Source organism: Esox lucius, chromosome 22 (genome assembly GCF_011004845.1).
Source record: "Esox lucius isolate fEsoLuc1 chromosome 22, fEsoLuc1.pri, whole genome shotgun sequence".
In the NCBI taxonomy this organism is placed as follows: Eukaryota; Metazoa; Chordata; class Actinopteri; order Esociformes; family Esocidae; genus Esox; species Esox lucius.
Window position 1 is genome coordinate 1,184,705 of NC_047590.1, and position 22,438 is coordinate 1,207,142.

General features: G+C 45.4%; 1 protein-coding gene and 1 long non-coding RNA gene across 3 annotated transcripts in view; one reads left to right on the top strand and one right to left on the bottom strand.

Annotated features, from left to right (window-relative positions):
• LOC117593743 (putative cell-type specific agglutination protein pfl7) overlaps nucleotides 1–18,321 on the bottom strand; it is a 31,487-nt gene extending 13,166 nt beyond the window's left edge. For both annotated transcript variants that reach the window (XR_004575171.1, XM_034289895.1), the window contains exon 1: nucleotides 18,227–18,321. Coding sequence is in view for 1 of the 2 variants with exons in the window: in XM_034289895.1 (XP_034145786.1) it covers nucleotides 18,227–18,267 (41 nt within the window). In the remaining variant the exon portion in view is untranslated. The remainder of the gene's footprint in view (nucleotides 1–18,226) is intronic.
• LOC117593744 lies at nucleotides 773–15,053 on the top strand. Its single transcript, XR_004575172.1, has 2 exons — nucleotides 773–968; nucleotides 14,014–15,053. It is a non-coding gene; the product is annotated as an uncharacterized LOC117593744 (long non-coding RNA).
• Nucleotides 18,322–22,438: the final 4,117 nt, after the last annotated feature.

A 22,438-nucleotide genomic window follows, 5' to 3' on the forward strand; every position in this document is an offset into this window, starting at 1 on the left:
TCATATCTTTATATAGAGTAGGCATCCTGGTCTTCCTCTGTGTATCCAGAAATATGTCCTCCTATTCCCCACTGGTCAGAGCACGACAGGGGGGGGTGTTAGTAATAACAGTGTGGTAATTGATACCTAGCTGGGGCAGATAGCTGACCAAGCACTCAGACAGTGTAATGGGGTCTATATGGGCAGACCTAATCCATGTATGGATCCTGCCCTCTAGAGTCAATAACCAGAATGACATCTAGAAACCTATTAGCCTGGATCTATGGCCACAGAACAACGACTGTGGATTCCAAATGGCATTCTGTTTTTTACATCGTATAGTACTTATGACATTCCTGTTGTAAATATTGTCCTGAAAACAGAATGGCTCCACAGTTTTGGTAACAAAACACACAACAATAGCTCCACATAGCAGTTGTTCTCAGACCTCCGGACCTCTCCTCAGAGAACCCCAGACCTCTCCTCAGAGAACCCCAGACCTCTCCTCAGAGACCCCTGGACATCTCCTCAGAGACCCCCGGATCTCTCCTCAGAGACCCCCAGATTGCTCCTCAGAGACCCCAGACCTCTCCTCAGAGAACCCCAGATCTCTCCTCAGAGACCCCCAGATCGCTCCTCAGAGACCTCTAGACCTCTCCTCAGAGACCCCGAGATCTCTCCTCAGAGACCCCAGATCTCTCCTCAGAGACCCCCAGATCTCTCCACAGAGACCTCCAGACCTCTCCTTATATACCTCAGACCTCTCCTCAGAGACCCCCAGACCTCTCCTCCGAGACCTCTCCTTAATTTTCTGGTAGTCCTGAACTCACCCGCTGGGTTTATGATATCAAGTGTTTGATGGTGTTAAATGACAACCTCCCATCACTGCTGTGTTGCCAGGGATCACAGTGACCTCTGGTGATCAGAGGAAAAACTGCAGGAAGGTAAAGCCGGAAGACAGCCTCTACTCTACATTCACACACATTCAGGTGAATTCTAATATTTGTTTTAATATATGTATATCTATATACTGTGTATGTCTGTGTGCATTTTGCTCTCACCTTTGTTACAGAGGCATATATGTTTGGGTTCATTTTGGTCAGTTTGATTTGTAAGTGTTATATAGCAACGTACCCAGAATGATCGATGTTTGTAATGACAGCTTTAAAGGAACCCTCCAGGTCCCCAACGTGTGGCATTTCCATCGTCCTGGAACTAACTAGCCCTGTGACTGCTGAGAGGCTCATCACTGTATTGCCTGTGGAGGCGTTACTAGTATTTCTGGTCAATGTATCTGATTCATCTGTTAGATGGGACACTTGTGGGGTAATAAGGGCCATAAGAATCAATTTGTCCAGTTGTCAAATACAGATAGACAGACAGACACACAGACACACAGAAAGACAAACAGAGACAGACTCACAGACACACAGACACACAGACAGACACACAGAGACAGACTCACAGACACACAGACACACAGACAGACAGACATACATACATAGTCAGCCAGAAAGACACACAGACAGACAAACACAGTCAGCCGGACAGACACAGACAGACAAACACAGTCAGACAGACTGACAGACACACCAACAGACAGACAAACACAGACAGATACACAGTTAGACAGATGGACATGCATTCTCAACCTTTACTGTATTTCTCCCTCCCTCTCTCGCTCTCTTTAACTGCTATGTAAATGATTGCCCAGTGATTCATTACAGGGGGAGATTCAACAGAGAGCACTACTCTGTAATAAACACCACTCACAGGAAAATCCCAACACACTTAAGCTGCATTTAAACGGCTGTTTGAGAGAAATAGTCCTCCTTTCTCACTGGCCTCAGTGGCGCTCTCTTCATCATATTAGCCAGAATTCCCTCATCTGTTGTCATGCAGATAAAGAAGAGAATATCTGTTTGATCTGGACTTCTGTTTTCTGGTCCTGGACGTGTTAAAAATGTTTGCCCCAAAAATTATTTGCCAGGAAGGATGGTTGGGGCCCGGGAGAAATGTTGGTTTGTGGTTCTGGGGTACTTTAGAGGACAGTGGTTCTGGTTCATTATAGAGGACAGTGGTTCTGGTTCAATACAGAGGACAGTGGTTCTGGTCCATTACAGAGGACAGTGGTTCAGGGGTACCATAGAGGACAGTGGTTCTGGGGTACTATAGAAGACAGTGGTTCTGGGGTACTATAGAGGACAGTGGTTCTAGTCCATTATACCGGACAGTGGATCTGGGGTACTATAGAGGACAGTGGTTCTGGTCCATTATAGAGGACAGTGGTTCGGGTCCATTATAAAAGACATTGGTTCTGGGGTACTGTAGAGCACAGTGCTTCTGGGGTACTGCAGTGGACTGTGGTTCAGGTCCATTATAGAGGACAGTGGTTCTAGGGTACTGTAGAGGACAGTGGTTCTGGCCCATTATAGAGGACAGTGGTTCTGGGGTACTGTAGAGGTCAGTGGTTCTGGGGTCCATTATAGAGGACAGTGGTTCTGAGGTACTGTAGGGAACAGAGGTTCTGGGTTACTGTAGAGGACAGTGGTTCTGGTCCATTATAGAGGACAGTGGTTCTGGGGTACTGTAGAGGAAAGTGGTTCTGGTCCATTATAGAGGACAGTGGTTCTGGGGTACTGTAGAGGACAGTGGTTCTGGTCCATTATAGAGGACAGTGGTTCTGGGGTACTGTAGAGGACAGTGGTTCTGGTCCATTATAGAGGACAGTGGTTCTGGGGTACTGTAGAGGACAGTGGTTCTGGTCCATTATAGAGGACAGTGGTTCTGGGGTACTGTAGAGGACAGTGGTTCTGGTCCATTATAGAGGACAGTGGTTCTGGGTTACTGTAGGGGACAGTGGTTTGTCCCTCCCTCTCTGGAAGGACCCTGAGTAGACAGATGCTGAGCCACATTTGTCACTTTCAGCAGCAGACTAATTGCTAAACAAAAGGTGGTGGCGTTCCTTATTCCTCCTGGCCTTGTAAACCTTTACAGCGCAGGGTCTCTCCCAGATAGTGAAGTGGCTCATTATAAAAGGATCACACTAAGGATCTGATAACAGAGGAGGAGGGAATTGATGGGGAGGAGAGAGGGAGGGAGGGAGTAAAATAAACTAAAAGAAAATAGTGTGGTCATTCCCCCAGAGGGCTGTTTGGATCACATGCAGCTCAGCTCATGACAGTGTGGATGGAAGACAGGCTAGGCTAAGAGTTCAATCCTGTAGATACATAGTAGAGTGTTCTGACCCTGTTTCCATACTATTTCCTTTTTATAAATGAGGTACTTCAGAAAAGGATGTGGGTGTGTGTCTTTGTGTGTCTTCTTTGTGTGTGTGTGTGTGTGTGTGTGTGTGTGTGTGTGTGTGTGTGTGTGTGTGTGTGCGTGGATGTGTCTTCATGTGGGTGTCTCTGTGTGAAGGTTGAGAGAGAGCAAAGAGCTCCCGACTGCACGTCTTGACAAAGTTAGGTAATTAGGGTGCTGGCCCATTAAAGAGGGAATATTCTGTCTGTGATAAATGACTTTAATAAAGAGACTGTGTTCTCTCTAACAGAGACTAATACCTCCTCCACCATCATCCTGCTCTCCTCTCCAATCTCCTCTTTCTCAACCTGTCTTCTCCTCCCCTTCTTTCCTCTCCTATCTTTGCTCTTTTTCACCTCCTCTTTCTCTCCCCCAGTCAGATGTAACATTATTCAGTCAGATGTCTTAAACATCATCAGCGAGTTGTCTCCGTAAAATGATCTCTCACTCCATTTGTGTCCTCAAAATGATTCTGAGTGGTGCGTGCGTGTGTGTGTCTGGGATTCCTGTAAAACATAATTAGCACTCTCTTTGTAGGAGCCATGTAAATTGGACATTTAAGAAGCTCCTGGAGCGGTTTATGTCTCAACGCAACATTTTCACTGGTGTTAAATTATATTGGTCTGGGGCTTCATGGGTTTTAACTGGTTTTATATTATGTTGGTCTGGTGCTTTATGGATTTTAACGGGTAGGATTTTATATTGGTCTGGTGCATTCTGGGTGTAAAAAATTGGTATAATATTGGTCTGGTGCTTCATGGGTTTTGACTGGTATTTTATTATATTGGTCTGGTGCTTTATGGGTTTTAACAGGTAGGATTTTATAACGGTCTGGTGCATTCTAGGTGGTAAACTGGTATAATATTGGTCTGGGGCTTTATGGGTTTTAACTGGTTTTATATTATATTGGTTTGGTGCTTTAAGGGTTTTAACAGGTAGGATTCTGTATTGGTCTGTTGCTCAATGGGGTCAAACTGGTATTATATTATATTGGTCTGTTCTACAATTGTTTAAACTGATGAAATGTTATATTGATATGGTGCTTCATGGGTTTTAACTGGTATTATATTATATATTATGGTATCATATTAAATATTATATATGTAATGCTATCAACAAATGAGAGATTCCCATCACAAACATAGGAGGTCCCAACAAAGGTCCCATCAACCTGAGGACCTCTTTCTGCCCCTGTTCCTCCTGTTCTACACCAAAGACAGGAAAACAGTATTATTCCATTAAAAAGACATGAGCTCCTAATTAGTCCCTGTCCCCGAGCCAACACAGAGGAACAGCTACCCTGCCGCTCAGGGAGGTGAGAGGTCATCCTCAGGGAGGTCAGAAGTCCTCATCAGACAATGGGAGGTTCTGCAGATAGAGCGGATATGTGTCTGTTCTGGTTTTCCACCAGAACCCCCGAACCCCCACCAAATTAAAGAGTTTAAAACAAAATCTCACCTCAGTGCCTTTGTGCCTGAGAGCTAATGGAATAGGGAAAATAGCACATCTCTTAAGATATGTCTATAAACCTGTCTCTGGCTTCGTGTTGTTTTCCAGTTAATATCATAGTCATTAACAATTTTGAAGTTTAAGATGAATGAGTTCTGATTAATTTTGATGAAACATTCCATTCTATTTTAACTCCAGAATTTCAACGTCAAAACAGATTGTCTCTTGCATGTAATTAACCTTGTTCCAGTGAAAGGTTGTAGATTTAAATGATTACACTTTTGTTATTTAGGAGGAAAATCTTTTCTCTCCCTTCCTACTGTCAAATGAAATATGAGCGGGACATTCATTGTGCGTCCTAAATGGCACCCTATTTCCTATAAGGACCTGGTCAAAAGGAGTGCACTCTTTAGGGAATTGGGTGTCATTTGGGACACCACTAATTTTCATTCTGGAAACAGCTTGGTGAGGGATATTATTTAAATGACACCTCCTCAGGGCCAGATGTAGTGAGATACTTTACTGAGGAGGGTTATTCATCACTGAATGATATGAGAAAATGAAAGAAGGACAGGAAGATTTTATTACAATGAGAGAGGAAATAAGTAATGAAGCAATGTAGGGCGGACAGACAGAGAGACAGACAGATATACACACAGGCAGACAGACAGAGAGACCGACAGATATACACACAGTCGGACAGACTAATACATTCACAGTCAAACAGACAGACAGACAGATTGACAGACACATTCACAGTCAAACAGACACACCCACATACAGTCAGACAGACAGACACATACACAGTCAGACATACAGTGAGACAGACCCACCCACATACAGTCAGACAGACAGACACATACACAGTCAAAAATACAGTGAGACAGACACACCCACATGCAGTCAGACAGACAGACACATACACAGTCAAAAATACAGTGAGACAGACACACCCACATGCAGTCAGACAGACAGACACACACACAGTCAAACATACAGTGAGACAGACACACCCACATGCAGTCAGACCGACAGACACATACACAGTCAAACATACAGTGAGACAGATACACCCAGACACAATCAGACATACAGACAGTGGCTGATCTGATTGGTTTATTGTGTATGTGTGTGTGTGTGTGTGTGTTGTAGTATATGAGCTGCAGCATCTTTCTGTTTCTTAACCAGACTGCATTGTGACAGGTTGGCCTTTAGCAAGTCATGTTATAATGATGTTATCTACCTGGAGTTCATGTTTTACTAGCCTGTCATTAATATTATCCCTCTGTGAGTGGAAGCTCTGCCATGCCTGCCGATGCTAGAATAATGTACTTTATAATTTACTGCATGACCAATGCCAAATCCAATGAGACCAGGAGGTCTTCATCATGGGTTAACCCAACTAGTCACAGCCTTGTTGACTATTAACATGTTTAACTAGTCAAAGCCTTGTTGACTATTAACATGTTTAACTAGTCACAACCTTGTTGACTATTAACATGTTTAACTAGTCACAGCCTTGTTGACTATTAACATGTTTAACGAGTCACAGCCTTGTTGACTATTAACATGTTTAACTAGTCACAGCCTTGTTCACTATTAACATGTTTAACTAGTCACAGCCTTGTTGACTATTAACATGTTTAACTAGTCCCTGAACATCAACACTATTTTGGGTGGGGAAATGGATCTATAATAGGCTGGTTTCATTTGGAAACCTAAATAGTTCTTGCGTAGTTTGGACCTAGTAGAGTAGTAAACATCTTCAGTTTCTTGGCAATTTCTCACGTGGGATAGCCTTAATTTCTTAGAACAAGGACAGACTGATGAGTTTCAGAAGTAAGTTCTTTGTTTCCTGCCGTTTTGAGCCTGTAATCAAACTCACAATTGCTGATTCTCCAGATTCTCAGCATGTCTACAGAAGGCGAGTTGTATTGCCTCTTTAATCACCACAACAGTTCAGCTGTGCTAACATGATGGCAAAAGGGTCTAATAATCAATAAGCCTTTTCAAATGATAAACCTGGATTAGCAAACACAACGTGCCATTGGAACACAGGACTGATGGTTGCTGATAATGGGCCTCTGTAACCCCATGTAGATATTCCATAAAAAATAATCTGTTTCCAGCTACAGTAGTCTTTTAAAACATTAACAATGTCTACACTGTATTTCTGATCAATTAGATGTTATTTTAATGGACATTAAATTTGGAAAAAAGTGACCCCAAACTTATGAACGGTGTATCTTGTGAATAATATATTGAAAGGTTTATAGTCCAAATCTCTTTGAAACATTGTCCTGCACGTGTCTCAGTCTTATGTCTTATTTCTTTTCCATTTTGAGGGTTTGTTTGGAAGTTCAGCAACAGTAAGGAAGCCCTCCACCTGTCTCGCCCTCTCGGTATGATACCATTACTGTGTCATTTTTATATCCCCCTCAAAATTACAATATAGAATATACTATAATTGAAGAGGGTTTAAATGTATAAAAATTGCCCTTCAGAGAACATTGCAACTCAGTAAGAGTTTTGGCTTTTATGTGCCAGATATTTATGCCTTCCCTCGTTTTCTCTCATCCCCCCCCCTTTTTTATCTCGTTGTCTCAGTGTGGGTCTCTGTCTGTCAGGCCTCGTTAAGTTTCATTGATCTAGTTAGACCTTTTAATGATGCGTGGAGAACATTCTCTAAAGGTTCCACTTGACCAGTAGAACAGGGAACCCTGCCCAGCAGGTGATCCAAATGGAACCTTTTCCTTCTATAGTGCACCAGACAAGAATAGAGTGCATTATAGAGGGAATAGGGTGCCTTATAGAGGGAATAGGGTGAATTATATAGGGAATAGTGTGCATTATATAGGGAATTGTGTGCATTATAGAGGGAATAGGGTGCATTATAGAGGGAATATGCTGCATTATATAGGGAATAGTGTGCATTATAGAGGGAATAGGGTGCATTATAGAGGGAATACAGTGTATTATAGAGGCAATAGGATGTATTATATTGGGAATAGGGGGCCATCTGAGAGTTGTGGAGGAATGTGCTACCACCATATCCCAGTCATTACCATGTAATTAGGAATCTTTCAAAAGTCACTCAAGGAAAATTGAACATTGAATATTTCATAATGTTCCACATCACCATCCGCCACCAAAACCTCCCCTACAGACCAAGAGGAGAACAGACTGACAGATAGAGATTGGTAGACAGAATGAAAGAGAGAGATAGAAAGAGAGGTACTGTAGATGGAATAAAAGACAGAATGAGAAAGTGGTAATGTATACATAATGAAAGACATAGACAGAGGTAATGTAGACCTGATGAAAGAAAGGGAGAGACAAAGAGATCATGTATGCATAATGAAAGACAGAGACATTTACAGAAACATTTTGACATAATGAAAGACAGTGAGAGAAAGAGGTAATGTAGACATAATGAAAGACAGCTAGAGAAAGAGGTAATGTAGACATAATGAAAGACTACTAGAGAAAGAGGTAATGTAGACATAATGAAAGACAACTAGAGAAAGAGGTAATGTAGACATAATGAAAGACAACTAGAGAAAGAGGTAATGTAGACATAATGAAAGACTACTAGAGAAAGAGGTAATGTAGACATAATGAAAGACAATGAGAGAAAGAGGTAATGTAGACATAATGAAAGACAGAGAAGGTAATAGAAAAAGAGTATGGAGGGGGAGAGAAAGATGAAAGGGACATGGGGAGAGGGACGTGAAGAGAGAGGGACGGCGGAGAGGGACGGGGGGAGAGAGGGACAGGGGGAGAGAGGGACGGGGGGAGAGGGACGGGAAGAGAGAGGGATGGGGGGAGAGGGACGGGAAGAGAGAGGGACGGGGGGAGAGAGGGACGGGGGAGAGGGACAGGGGAGAGTGCCGGGGGGAGAGAGGGACGGGGGAGAGGGACGGGGGGAGAGGGGGACGGGGGGAGAGGGACGGGATAGAGGGACGGGGGAGAGGGACGGGGGGAGAGGGACGGGGGGAGAGGGATGGGGGGAGAGAGGGACGGGGGAGAGGGGGACGGGGGGAGGGCAGGGGGGAGAGGGGGACGGGGGAGAGGGGGACGGGGGAGAGGGACGGGGGAGAGGGACGGGGGAGAGAGGGACGGGGGGAGAGGGACGGGGGGAGAGAGGGACGGGGGAGAGGGACGGGGGGAGAGGGACGGGGGGAGAGAGGGACGGGGGAGAGGGGGACGGGGGGAGGGACGGGGGGAGAGGGGGACGGGGGAGAGGGACGGGGGGAGAGGGACGGGGGGAGAGAGGGACGGGGGAGAGGGACGGGGGGAGAGGGGGACGGGGGGAGAGGGACGGGGGACGGGGGAGAGGGGGCCGGGGGAGAGAGGGACGGGGGAGTGGGGGACGGGGGAGAGGGACGGGGGGAGAGGGGGACGGGGGAGAGGGACGGGGGAGAGGGACGGGGGGAGAGGGACGGGGGAGAGGGACGGGGGGAGAGGGACAGGGGAGAGGGACAGGGGGAGAGGAAATGACTTAGAACTATGTGCTAATATAGCAGAATGGCTAGGTGGTTAGACGAAGGCAGATCTAAACTACATGTTGTAATTGGAAATCTCTTGAGTTATTCAGTGGTAATATGATTAATGTATCTATCTAATTAAATGTCCAGTGGGCACTGAGGATGGCTCCAATCCCCTGGCTGTAGGTGGGGATACAAGGGTAATAGGACATAACAGCAGTCAGATCTACACAGGGTGTACCCTGAAACAGGCACTGTCTCTCTGCTAAAGGGCTCCGCAAGGCTCACGTTTCAGGGCAAACCAAACAGCGCGTACATTTGACAACCTGGTGCGGAGTAATGATGACCAACAGGTGGGACACACCCACGGAGGCCCCGCCCCAAATTGGGTCACACTGGGTTTGTTATTAATATGATTGACAGATTGTTGGTGCTCCTAGTGACAGCTGGCTGTGTCTCATGAGGCCTGTGGTAATGAATGGACCCCCAACATCTACACCCTCCCCACCGACTGAATTTACTGGAAGAGGTAAGAGGAACAATATGGCCGCTTCCTGGATCAGAGAGGATGGACTTCAGAAGTTGTCATCTAAGTATATGTCAAGTCTGATCCGTTTAAAACTGCCTCTGAAGCTGAAAGACATCTCAGGTAAGGAACCGCAAATTAAAGTTCTAAGCTGATATTATGTCAACAAAAAGGGGAGGCTAATTTTGAGAATGTTGTGGTTTCAACTCTAAATGATGAAGACATTGAACAGCTTCAACTCGTCCTCCCAGGGGCTGGTGAACAGTAGGGCCTTTGAGTTGGAGGAAATCATATTTCTGTGTCTGGTTCTGGAGTAAAGTATGTTTTGCTAAGAAAAAAAAAAACAAAATATGGAAAGTTTTTTTATGTCTGAAAGCAATTATTTTCTTCCGGTTTTATATCCCCATGGAAGCACGTGGAAGTGTGTGTGTGTGTGTGTGTGTGTGAGAGAGAGAGAGAGCGAGTGCGTGCTAGATGATAGGCAGTGACCCTTGTTCAAACTCTGAGGGGACCCCCAATTAACCAATTGGAGCAAGAGAGATTAGAAGAGCAAAGTAAACACACAAATACACACACAAACACACAAACATAAACACACAAACATAAACACACACCCACACAGAGTGACAGAGGTTTTAATGTCATGAATAACTGCTGAGGAAATGCTCCAACCAGAGAGGTGGACAGAGATGTTGTGATGATTAGACAGATCTGTAACCTCATGAAGGTAAATAGAACAGGAGGACAAGCAGCAGGAGAAGGAGGAGAAGGCAAGGGAAAAGGTGGAGGAGAAGGAGGAGAAGAAGGAGTAGCATAAGGAGAAACTGGTGGAGAAGGAGAAGGAGGAGAAGGATGAGAAGGAGAATCAGGAGGAGGAGGAGGAGAACCAGGAGGAGGAGAATGAGGAGGAGGAGGAGGAGAAGGAGGAGAAGGAGAAAGTGGAGGAGAATGAGAAGAAGTAGGAGGAGCAGAAGGAGAAACTTGTGGATAAGGAGTAGGAGAAGGAGGAGTTAAAACAGAATAGTCATATGGGGACATCTTGTGATAGCAGGGGGTTGTTGAAGTGAATGTAGATGGGGGAGGGTGTGTCTTATCCCATTAGCCAACCAGATTAATATAGATGGGGGAGGTTGAGTCTTATCCCATTAGCCAACCAGATTAATATAGATGGGGGAGGATGTGTCTTATCCCATTTGCCAACCAGATGAATGTTGGACATCCCAACACATCAGAGTGGGACCTGGGCTGAGGTCAAAACAAAATAAAAAGAATTGGGAAAGGACAGACATGTATCTTGAAGTAGATGAATCCAGCATGAGGCTAGTCCATTGCAGGTCCGCTGGTGTCTGTACTGCTTTAATAGTGTGAGACTGAGCCTGTAAAGCTCTCATAACTTAAGTTAAAAAAATGACTTGAATTCTCCGACCATTGTGAGTAAGTCACATTTTGGTGTTTTTTTATGTATTATGTTTAGCACTGCAACAAAGCCTGAAGTGTTTTCAAATCTATCTGCATAGACAGACTGCGTATGTGTTATTTAATTCTGTGCTCAGTAGCAGTAGTATTTCTAAGGTCATTTGCAGGCCATCGGGTTTGGGGGGTCTGATAATGATTTATGGGATTTCCATATTCAAACTCTTCAATATGTAACTTGGTTTAAATCCAAAGGAAGGCAACTTTCAAGATGTATGGGGATGAGTTGTTGAACATGTAATTCATGAATTGAAAAAGTACTATAGGATGTTTTTTGTGGTGGGTTGTCATTCCTGTTTGTGTGTTCAGTAAATAAAAATGAAATACAAAATGAAATCTACTTCCTTTGGGGGAGGGAGAAGGGGGAGGGAGAAGGGGGAGGGTGAAGTGGGAGGGTGAAGGGGGAGGGAGAAGGGGGAGGGAGAAGGGGGAGGGTGAAGGGGGAGGGTGTTAGAAACACTCAAAGCCCCCTAACAACCTTAGTCACCCTCTTTCTCTCCCTCCCTCACTCACTCATGCTCTTTCGCTCCCTGTCTCGCCCTCCCTCGCCTTCCCTCGCACTCCCTCGCCCTCCCTCACCCTCCCTCACCCTCTGTCCCTATCTTTGTTCTTTGATGTTCTTCAACTGTTCAGCTCCACTTCCCTGCCATTCTATTTTCCGGAGCTATTACAGGTTGCTGTAATGTGGAGGTTAAAAGCATCAGGGCAGAGACATTATGTGGAGATAATTAGTGTTGATGAATAATGAACTAATTCTCCAGATGAGGGATGACAGCTGGCGGTTGATGGTACTCTGTCTTCAGTATAATGGAATGAGTCCCAACTAGCACCCTATTCCCTTTCTAGTATGTTAACTTTGACTACAGCCTGTGGGAAAGTAATGCACTACATAGGGAATAAAGTGCCATGTCGGGAGGCGGGGAAATGGAGAGTGTGTGGGAGAATGGGGAGGGAGAAGGGGGAGGGATAAGGGGGAGGGAGAAGGGGGAATGGGGGAGCTGCCCTGTCTGTCCTGAAAAATGAAATGAAACATATTTAAACACTGTTTTAGCATATTACCACCAGATTACTGGGGTTGACAGATTTTCATTTCCATCGTATCTAACCAGTTGGGCAGCGTTGGGGAGATGACAGGTCGCCATGTCCGTCATATCTAACCAGTTGGGCAGCGTTGGGGAGATGACAGGTCGCCATGTCCGTCATATCTAACCAGTTGGGCAGCGTTGGGGAGATGACAGGTCGCCATGTCCGTCATAACTAACGGGCTGGGCAGCGTTGGGGAGATGACAGGTCGCCATGTCCGTCATAACTAACGGGCTGGGCAGCGTTGGGGAGATGACAGGTCGCCATGTCCATCATAACTAACGGGCTGGGCAGCGTTGGGGAGATGACAGGTCGTCATGTCCGTCATATCTAACCAGTTGGGCAGCGTTGGGGAGATGACAGGTCGTCATGTCCGTCATATCTAACCAGTTGGGCAGCGTTGGGGAGATGACAGGTCGCCATGTCCGTCATATCTAACCAGTTGGGCAGCGTTGGGGAGATGACAGGTCGCCATGTCCATCATAACTAACAGGCTGGGCAGCGTTGGGGAGATGACAGGTCGCCATGTCCATCATAACTAACGGGCTGGGCAGCGTTGGGGAGATGACAGGTCGTCATGTCCGTCATATCTAACCAGTTGGGCAGCGTTGGGGAGATGACAGGTCGTCATGTCCGTCATATCTAACCAGTTGGGCAGCGTTGGGGAGATTACAGGTCTTCATGTCCATCATAACTAACGGGCTGGGCAGTGTTGGGGAGATGACAGGTCGCCATGTCCGTCATTATCTAACCAGTTGGGCAGCGTTGGGGAGATGACAGGTCGTAATTTCCGTTGTACCTAACGAGTTGGGCAGCGTTGGGTAAATGACAGTTCGGCATCAGTAGTCAGTTTTAGCATATCACCACCAGATTTCTAGGGCTGACAGATTTTCATTACCGTCGTACCTAGCCGGTTGGGCAGCGTTGGGGAGATGACAGAGCATCATGGCAGCATTGAGGAGATAACAGTTCGGTGTCAGTAGACCACATTGACAGGCCAGACCCAGCAACACACATGTCAGGATAACATGATGGCAACAAGTCATGGACACACATAGACACACACACACATAAACTGATACATAGACACGCATATGTATTTAAACACACACACACACAAACATTGGAATTACTCAATTTGATCCCATATTTGAAAGGACTTGAAGGCAGCTTGAGTTACAGACCACCACTCTACAAACCTGAAAAAACATTTCAGTGAACACTTCTCCACACAGACTGTTGAGGTCAGAGGAACATGTTTCCAGAAATAGATAGAACCATCTCTCCTGACGTGTTCTCTATAGCACCTCTGTAGGTTACATAACGGAGTGACAGAAACAGACAGAAAGAGGCGTTGGGAGAGAGCAGAGGGATGAAGAGAGGGGTAAACCTGTGGCTGCTTATAGTAGTCTAATATTGGGAAGCTGTCTGTCTCTCTGTGGCTGCTTATATTAGTCTAATATTGGGGAGCTGTCTGTCTCTCTGTGGCTGCTTATATTAGTCTAATATTGGGGAGCTGTCTGTCTCTCTGTCTGTCTGAGAAACAGCATTAGACTTGGAAAACAGGACCTAATTACAGTATGAAACACACCATAACAACAACTATGACACCATAATTCTTAGGTCTCTTGCTGTATTTCTTACTCTTTCTCTCTCTCTCTCTCTCAATCCCTCTCACTCTCTTTCTGTCTCTTGTCCCTCTCTCCCTGACAGAGACAGACATTTTAAGAGGTTTTTTGAGGACCAGTGGAGATGAGAGATGAGGACTAAGCCATAATTCCTTTGGAGGAGAAGAGGAACGACTCGTTAAAGAGCTTCCGACTGGGTTTTAACCATCCAGGAGACCACACTAACTCCTATATTAAACCCTCTGTCTCAGCTGCCTGTTAGTTTTAGAATAGATGTTAATATTGCTTTATTGATTTTTGAAGGATTACATCGCTTTGCAAGCGAATATGTCAGACATGTTTTGAAGACACATAACCGGTTAACCTCTAAGGGCCAAAATGTTTTGGTGACATTTCTTTAAGACACTATGGTCTTGTCCTTTCGAACAGCTTCCAGAAGGCTTGAAGGTTCTTAAGACAGTATTTCCTTCATTCATATTTGCCTTTGTTTCTTTCTAATTTTGTGATTTTGTGATAAATCTTTGTCTAATTGCTGCACCTCCTAACAGACCTGTTGTTAAGCTCTGCTGTTGTTTCTCTTCAGCTGCTGATCCTCAACACAGTGTTATATTGGATATTCATCATGTTGATAATATAGTCTCTGAAATGTCTTCTAAACCATTTTAGATGCTGGATGTCATTAATATTATTTACATAAAGATACAGTCATCTATTTTAGGCCACTGGTTCTAAAAGTGGCGCTGTCGCCTGAAAATTGTGTACCATGTCACAAGCCTGTTGATTTGTATCCTGTGTCGTATGTCCAATCAAAACCACTCATATTTAAACTTGGAATAATTGTATGATAGTAATTCTACATTTGCACATATAAACAACATTTTACACACCCACCCAAAACGTGAGGTTTAAGAAAGGACTTTGTTCATTGCAAAAGTCCCGGACCGGATATTGGCTTGGTCTTCGGGTCCATGGTTATTTCATGTCCAGTTATAACTGAGTCTATTTCTTAATACTTCTAGTTTTTAATATTTGTTAACCATTCAGAAATATATTCCCTGTAATAAATGCTCTGTATTAATAAAGTTTTGGTCCATTTGATCCACTCAATAAATATTACATAGAGACTGTGATGGTTACTGCTGCTTATGAACACCTGTTTAATAATGCAGGGTGTGTTTGTGTTCTGCTGTAATAAACATTCATCTGAAAGAGAGAACCACACCCACACACACCGAGTAACAGAGAAGCCCCTCCTCTTCTGTAGCTCCTTCCTGCTGAGCATCATGTGACCAGCGCTGGTTGTTTGGGAGGAGGGACGTAAGTTGTCCTGTACACTGATAAACTAATGCAATTACCCTCTGGTAGGACGTCCCCCCCACCACCACCCCACCACCCCGTCAGCTGAATGGGCCCTTGGGGGGACAGAGGATTTGCTTCCTTTACTGCAGGTCAGATGGGTGAAAACACACCCAAACACATACACACAAAAAACACAAACAGACACACATGTAGACCCACATACAAACAAACACACACACAGCATGAAGATTGATCTCTTGAACCCAGTTTTAGGGTTCCTAGATTTCCAAAGAGAAAAGGAGAAAGGGTTAGCCAGCCCACAACCGAGGAACATACAAATCATATCTATTAAATAAAGCCCTTTATACAGTTACAAAGTCATGAAGTGCTTATACTGCATAAATACATTATAGTGCTACATTATATCCTGTATACTGTATATATTTACATATTAGAGTATTACATTACATATTATACTGTAAATATATTATAATATTATAAAGATTTCAGTTTGTTTTTCAATTGAATTGTTCACGTTACAGGTCACATTAAAGGTGGAAAAAGTTCTGACAAGATTTATCTTTGTCTCATTCTTTTACATCACAAGAACCTGGCATTTTAGGGGTGTGTAGACCTTTTATATCCACTGAATACTGTATAATAACACATATAGCAATACAGACAGACAAACAGAGAGATTCACAGACAGAGAGACAGAGAGACTCACAGACAGAGAGACAGAGAGACTCACAGACAGAGAGACAGTGAGACTCACAGACAGAGAGACAGAGAGACTCACAGACAGGGAGACAGAGAGACTCACAGACAGAGAGACAGAGAGACTCACAGACAGAGAGACAGAGAGACAGAGAGACAGAGAGACAGAGAGACAGAGAGACTCACAGACAGAGAGACAGTGAGACTCACAGACAGAGAGACAGAGAGACTCACAGACAGGGAGACAGAGAGACTCACAGACAGAGAGACAGAGAGACTCACAGACAGAAAGACAGAGAGACAGAGAGACAGAGAGACAGAGAGACAGAGAGACAGAGAGACTCACAGACAGAGAGACAGAGTGGTGGTTCAGTATAGTAATCAGTAAGAGCCTAGTGACTTATATCACCCAACAGAGAACCACCTCTAAATGAGCAGGATCATTCAGCAGAAAGCCTCATTAGGCGCTGAGCACAGGCCGAGGGTGTGTGTGTGTGTGGGTGTGTGGGTGTGTGTGTGGGTGTGTGGGTGTGTGTGTGGGTGTGTGTGCTGGACACATATTGGTTTATGTTACCACGGCAGTATCCTTTTTAAGTGACGTGAGTGACTGACTCATGCTGTGTTATTTTACCCCCGACTGAAAAACTGATTCCTCTGTCCAGCGCACACTCTGAGGCTCCATCACAGTAACCTCCACCCACTCTGAGGCTCCATCACACTAACCTCCACCCACTCTGAGGCTCCATCACACTAACCTCCACCCACTCTGAAGCTCCATCACACTAACCTCCACCTACTCTGAGGCTCCATCACACTAACCTCCACCCACTCTGAGGCTCCATCACACTAACCTCCACCCACTCTGAGGCTCCATCACACTAACCTCCACCTACTCTGAGGCTCCATCACACTAACCTCGACCTACTCTGAGGCTCCATCACACTAACCTCCACCTATTCTGAGGCTCCATCACACTAACCTCCACCTACTCTGAGGCTCCATCACACTAACCTCCACCTATTCTGAGGCTCCATCACATTAACCTCCACCCACTCTGAGGCTCCATCACACTAACCTCCACCTACTCTGAGGCTCCATCACACTAACCTCCACCTACTCTGAGGCTCCATCACACTAACCTCCACCCACTCTGAGGCTCCGTCACGCTAACCTCCAACCACTCTAACGCTCCTTCAAGCTAACCTCTACACATTCTGAGGCTCCATCACGCTAAACTCCACTCACTTTGAGCCTCCATCATGCGAACCTCCAACCACTCTGTGCCTCCATCATGTTAACCTCCACCTCCCTGTGTGTCCCCAGGCTTGGTGCTGCCAGGAAGAGCTTTCCGGTTGTTATGTCTCCCTACAGAGCTGATCTGACATCTCACAGAGCCATAATCCATCCCCAGTCTCAAAATATACACTGTGTTGTCTTCAGATACTGTGGTGAGCTGGCCTGTGATCCTGTAGGGTGTTGACCCTACCAGGTCAGTTAGGGGTCACAAGGTCAGTTAGGGGTCACAAGGTCAGGGAAAAGTGGTCATATTAAACTATGATTAGCTGTCTATTAGTTCACGATGCCTTCAATGTTGTAATATCAATCATTTGGTCAAGTAATGCAGATTCTTAACATCTCACTAATCAGTACTACGGCCTCTGGCTAGGAGTCAGAGGTTAAGGGTCAGGCCTTAACGTGACCTCTGACACATAATTAAATTGCCATCTTTAACCCCTGTTAAGACTTGTCACAGTGCCATCTCCATTAGAGCTACCGCAAATCACTTGGCAAATCAATGTGTGTTCAGATAGGAGGGCATGGGGGGGCCAGGTCAGAACACAGAGGTGGTTTTCTGTTAAGAAAGTTGCCCAAGTGCTGAGCCAAGCAAGACACAGTGAGATGGGGAGAGAGAAAGGAGGCGCGAGAGAGGGAGAGAGAGAGGAGGAGAAAGAGGAGGAGAGCGAGAGGAGAGAGAGGAGGAGAGTGGAAGAGAGAGAGAGAGGGGGAGATATCTGCCTTCCTCTCTCTGTCTCCCTTTCTCCCTCCCTCCCTCTCAGGCCAGGTAGATCTAAGATGTGGTCTAAGGACTCAGGTCCTCCTAAGATTCTACTAGACACCAGGCAAATTAGAGAGAATACACCTTAAATCCAAAAGGATCCTCAGCATATAATGTAGACTGACCCCAGTCCCGCTTCACACACACCACTGCATTGGAAACAATAACGACGGGGTAGCATATATAGCAAAAATAAAACTGAGCCTTAAGGAATGCCAAAGCCTACCTTTGTTTTATCAAGGACAGGACATCCACACATACTAACATCTCCCCGGAAGATAGAATCAAAACCAGGCAGGAGCGTCTCCGCAGAACCCAACATCGTTTTCAAAGAGAAGCAAATGATCAATGGTGTTGAAGGCATCACTAACATCCAGAACCAATTGGACGGATGCAGAATCTTTGGCTGATATCATTTAAAGGTAATTTATCTCCTTCACGAATGCATTCTCAGCATGACAGTAAGCCAAACATTCAAAATATAGACAGTATCTCTATAAGGGCACGTTTTTATGATGGACAGTGAAACATACCTCTTTAGGAAATGTCTTTTAAACACTGGTCTCCTGAAAGTATTATGATGTGATACTGACCACTGATGGTGCTCCTTTTCAAGTGGTTCAGGGAAAGTGTTTCCAGCTCCCACCAATTAAAGCTGCTCTGCATGGAACACAGTCATTTTAAATCCATGTATTAAATTAATTACAAGGAATGTTAGGAATTGTTTCTCTATTGGTTGCAGAGCATATTCAATTTGAAAAACACAGTGCCCTCCAGTGGCCAGTCAAACATATTACATCATAGTTTGTCCACCATTTATCAATCAGGATAAAAATCAAATGTGTTAAAAACACCCTTAACCTACAAAAAGTTTCAAATGCCGTTAGCTTAAATATGTCGAAGAACCATGTGGATGGTTGTCATGGCGAAAAACCAGCGCGCATTATGGTCTGGTGACCACACCAGAGCCCTGGCCAGAGCAGAGGTGAAGCATTTAGAGAACGATAAAGCTCTCTGAATTATGACTGTTAGCTTCATGTCAGACCAGTAACAGAATGTTCCTGTCAACTTCCAGATAGAGATTGATGGAGGGAGCTTTGAACCGCATTAAGACATAGAACGAGGTCATTTTGGCTGCAACAGCTCAATTACAGCAGTTTCTCATAACCCTGCTGTTGACTGGCTGGCTGACAGGAAGGTTAATCCTCACACAGACAATAATTCCTCATAAACACTGTTGTGCTGCGCAAAGATGTCCTACCGACCTGGCGTGATTCTGGCAGCGTAGCGGAACAGATGATTAAGGACCACCTCTTCAGTCTCACGATGTCCACTCTGGGGCCACGGTTGAGTGTGTGTGAATGTGTGTGTGATTGTGAGTGTGTGAGTGTGAGTGTGTGTGTGTGCGTGTGCGCGGGCTGTTCTAGGGCCAAGAGGGTTGTGTCATTAAAGGATGTTGGGATATAAATACTAAATTAATCATGCTTTGGCTCAACTTGCTGGGGACTGCTGAAATTTGCTTATGGAGTCCCGTGATCACATCAAATATTAACAGCTCTGCTTTTCTCACATCCAGCACAAGAGAGGAGGAGGTTAGCTGCGTGTGTGTGTGTGTGTGTGTGTGTGTGTGTGTGTGCAGCGTTCATCTTCACTGCGTAATTTTGTTTGGGTTTTTATTTTTTACAAAACAACAGATATGATTCATTAATTAATATTCAGAAATCCTCCCGTCTTGTCAGATGTTGGTCCACGATGCGTCTTTTAAAATGTCTGTGAATAAATACATTAAAAGTGTGAGACATGATATGCCCTCCCTGAATCCAAAACACCCTATTGCCTCCACAGTCGTCTACTTCAGACTGGAGGCCTCGTTAAGTTGAGGGCACTATATGGGGAATAGAATGACATTTGGGAAGCTCTGTTAGCCCACTTCCAAAACATCCCTTTCACAGATTTGATAAAATCCTTGAGCATGAAAAAACAAACAATCATTAATCACTGATTCACTGAAAAATATATTTTTTTCAGTAATAAATATATATAATCCCAACTCACTAATGTATTCTTTTGAACATTTGTCTCGTTTCCATTTGAAAGTATTTTTCTTTAAACAAAATACATACATACACTAAATCATTGCCAGCCCAAATGGTATAACAGCACTATACAGCCCCCTATGAGTCCAGTCAGTGTTGCGCTAAATAGGAAGGTGTCCCGTTTGGGCCAAACGCATCAGGAAACCCAGTCCATCGGTCTTGTGGACAATAATCAGACTATCCATAACAGACTACATGGGACATGTTAACTGGTCAGCCCTATTCTCTGATCTCACACTGGATAGGTCGCCCTACACACACACACACACACACACACAGACACACACACTCACAGACACACAGACTCACAGACACACAGACACACAGACACACACAAAGAAGCTTGTCAAAAGCTGTGCTGCATTTGTAACTTGGCTTTGTTGATTACGGAGGTGGAGTAAGGCTTCGTCGTCATGGTAATGAGAACAATTCTCAGCTGTGGGCAAAACAGACCCAGAATCCAGGGAGGACATGTTGATGAAACCGACCAGGGTTGACTGTTCAGACTGAGGGAACAACTGAACAAACAGGAGAGAGGAGAAAGAGAGGGGGGAGGGGGAGGCTGGGCGGTCACCTTTTTTTAATTTGACCTTTATTTTACCAGGCAAGTCAATTAAGAACAAATTCTTATTTATGATGACGGTTTGGCAAAGACGGGTGGAGGAGGAAGAGTGGGGGGGGATGAAGAGACATTGTGACTCTCTCTGTGAGACGGGATAGACAAGGGGGGGCATGGGGGAAGGGAGAGAGAGATGGGTAGAGATGTGGGGGAGATGGGGGCAGAAGGGGGAGAGAGAGTGGGGCAGGGGAGCAGGGGGGGCAGATGGGGGAGTGAGGGGGCAGGGGAGTGAGGGGAGTTTTGAGTGTTTACTAAACATTTCTAATAGGGTTTGTTGGTTGTTTTTCTTGCCTCACTTTCAGTGTTTGTTTAATCTGTTTTGGCCGGGTCAACATCCTGGTCAGTTTATAAGACGACAGACCACTCCTACAGACAGCGGGTCAACATCCTGGTCAGTTTATAAGACGACAGACCACTCCTACAGACAGCGGGTCACATGGCCGGGTCAACATCCTGGTCAGTTTATAAGACGACAGACCACTCCTACAGACAGCGGGTCACATGGCCGGGTCAACATCCTGGTCAGTTTATAAGACAACAGACCACTCCTACAGACAGCTGGTCACATGGCCGGGTCTCACTATATACAGCAGACCAATAGAAGGCATGTCATTGCTGTTCCATTAGACATTAGAATGGGGTAGAACTAGTGACATAATTCACAACGAACATCTAGCCCTGATGAATCCACCCTCCTGGGCATCTAATACCCAACAGTGTCTAGGGTTCACCAAAAAGGTGCAGCGGTGTGCAAAAACACATCTTGGACTCACCAGAGACGGTCCCAGTTGGGCTACTGCAGCAGACAACCAGCAGCTCTGATTGGCTAAACCATGAAACAGTACCAGCGGACCATTGGATCCTGGATAAGCTTTGGCTGATCTGACAGATCCCTTTTTCGGTTGCCTCATGCAAACGGCCCCCCGCCCCCCCCAGTCTCAACTCAACCACGCCGGCAGGCGGTGGCGGTTTGGCCAACAGTTCTCTGGCACACATAGATCCCTGGAGCTGAGCAAAGCCAGAGCGTCAGAACGTCACCTCAAGAGGTACATCCCTTTAATCCCCTCAGTTACTTTCTGCACTATAGTGAATGCTGTCACACATAGCTCAGGGAATAGCTCAAAGTGCATTCAAGGGCAGGGTTGTGGGTTTAATTCCCATGGTGGGTCAGTATGAAAAACAACACACTCACTACCAGTTGCTCTGGATAAGAGCAAAATGATCTGCAACATGAATTATTTAAAGTGAACCCGCCACAATGGTTCCACGACAGCAAGTTAATCTACGTTGAGCGACCACTAAAACACCGGCACCGCCTGTCTTTCCGGCTGGTGTTGGCAGAGCGTTAGGGGGTAAATGAGGGTATACGGGGGTGGGTTGTGGGCCAGGTGAGTGACCCTGAGGTGAGAAGGGGGGGGTCTGTTTCAGTGGACCCCTGCAGGGAGATGGAGGGGTGTTCCAACACCGTCTACAGGCCACAAGAAAGAGGCGGATAAGCAAATCAAATTTCTCACCATTAACCGAGCGAGCTAGACAGGCTCCAGGGCAGCGAAGACATCATCAGCAAGACGCCGCTCCCTGATTGGGTTATTTATCCTTTTTTATGCAAATGAGATGTGACAGAGGCAGCAGGGGGCGGCGGGCGGAACAGCAGGACCAGTGGGAGGACAGGTGAGTTCCACAGGACCTCCAACAGGCAACAACTCCAGTACCTCTTATCATC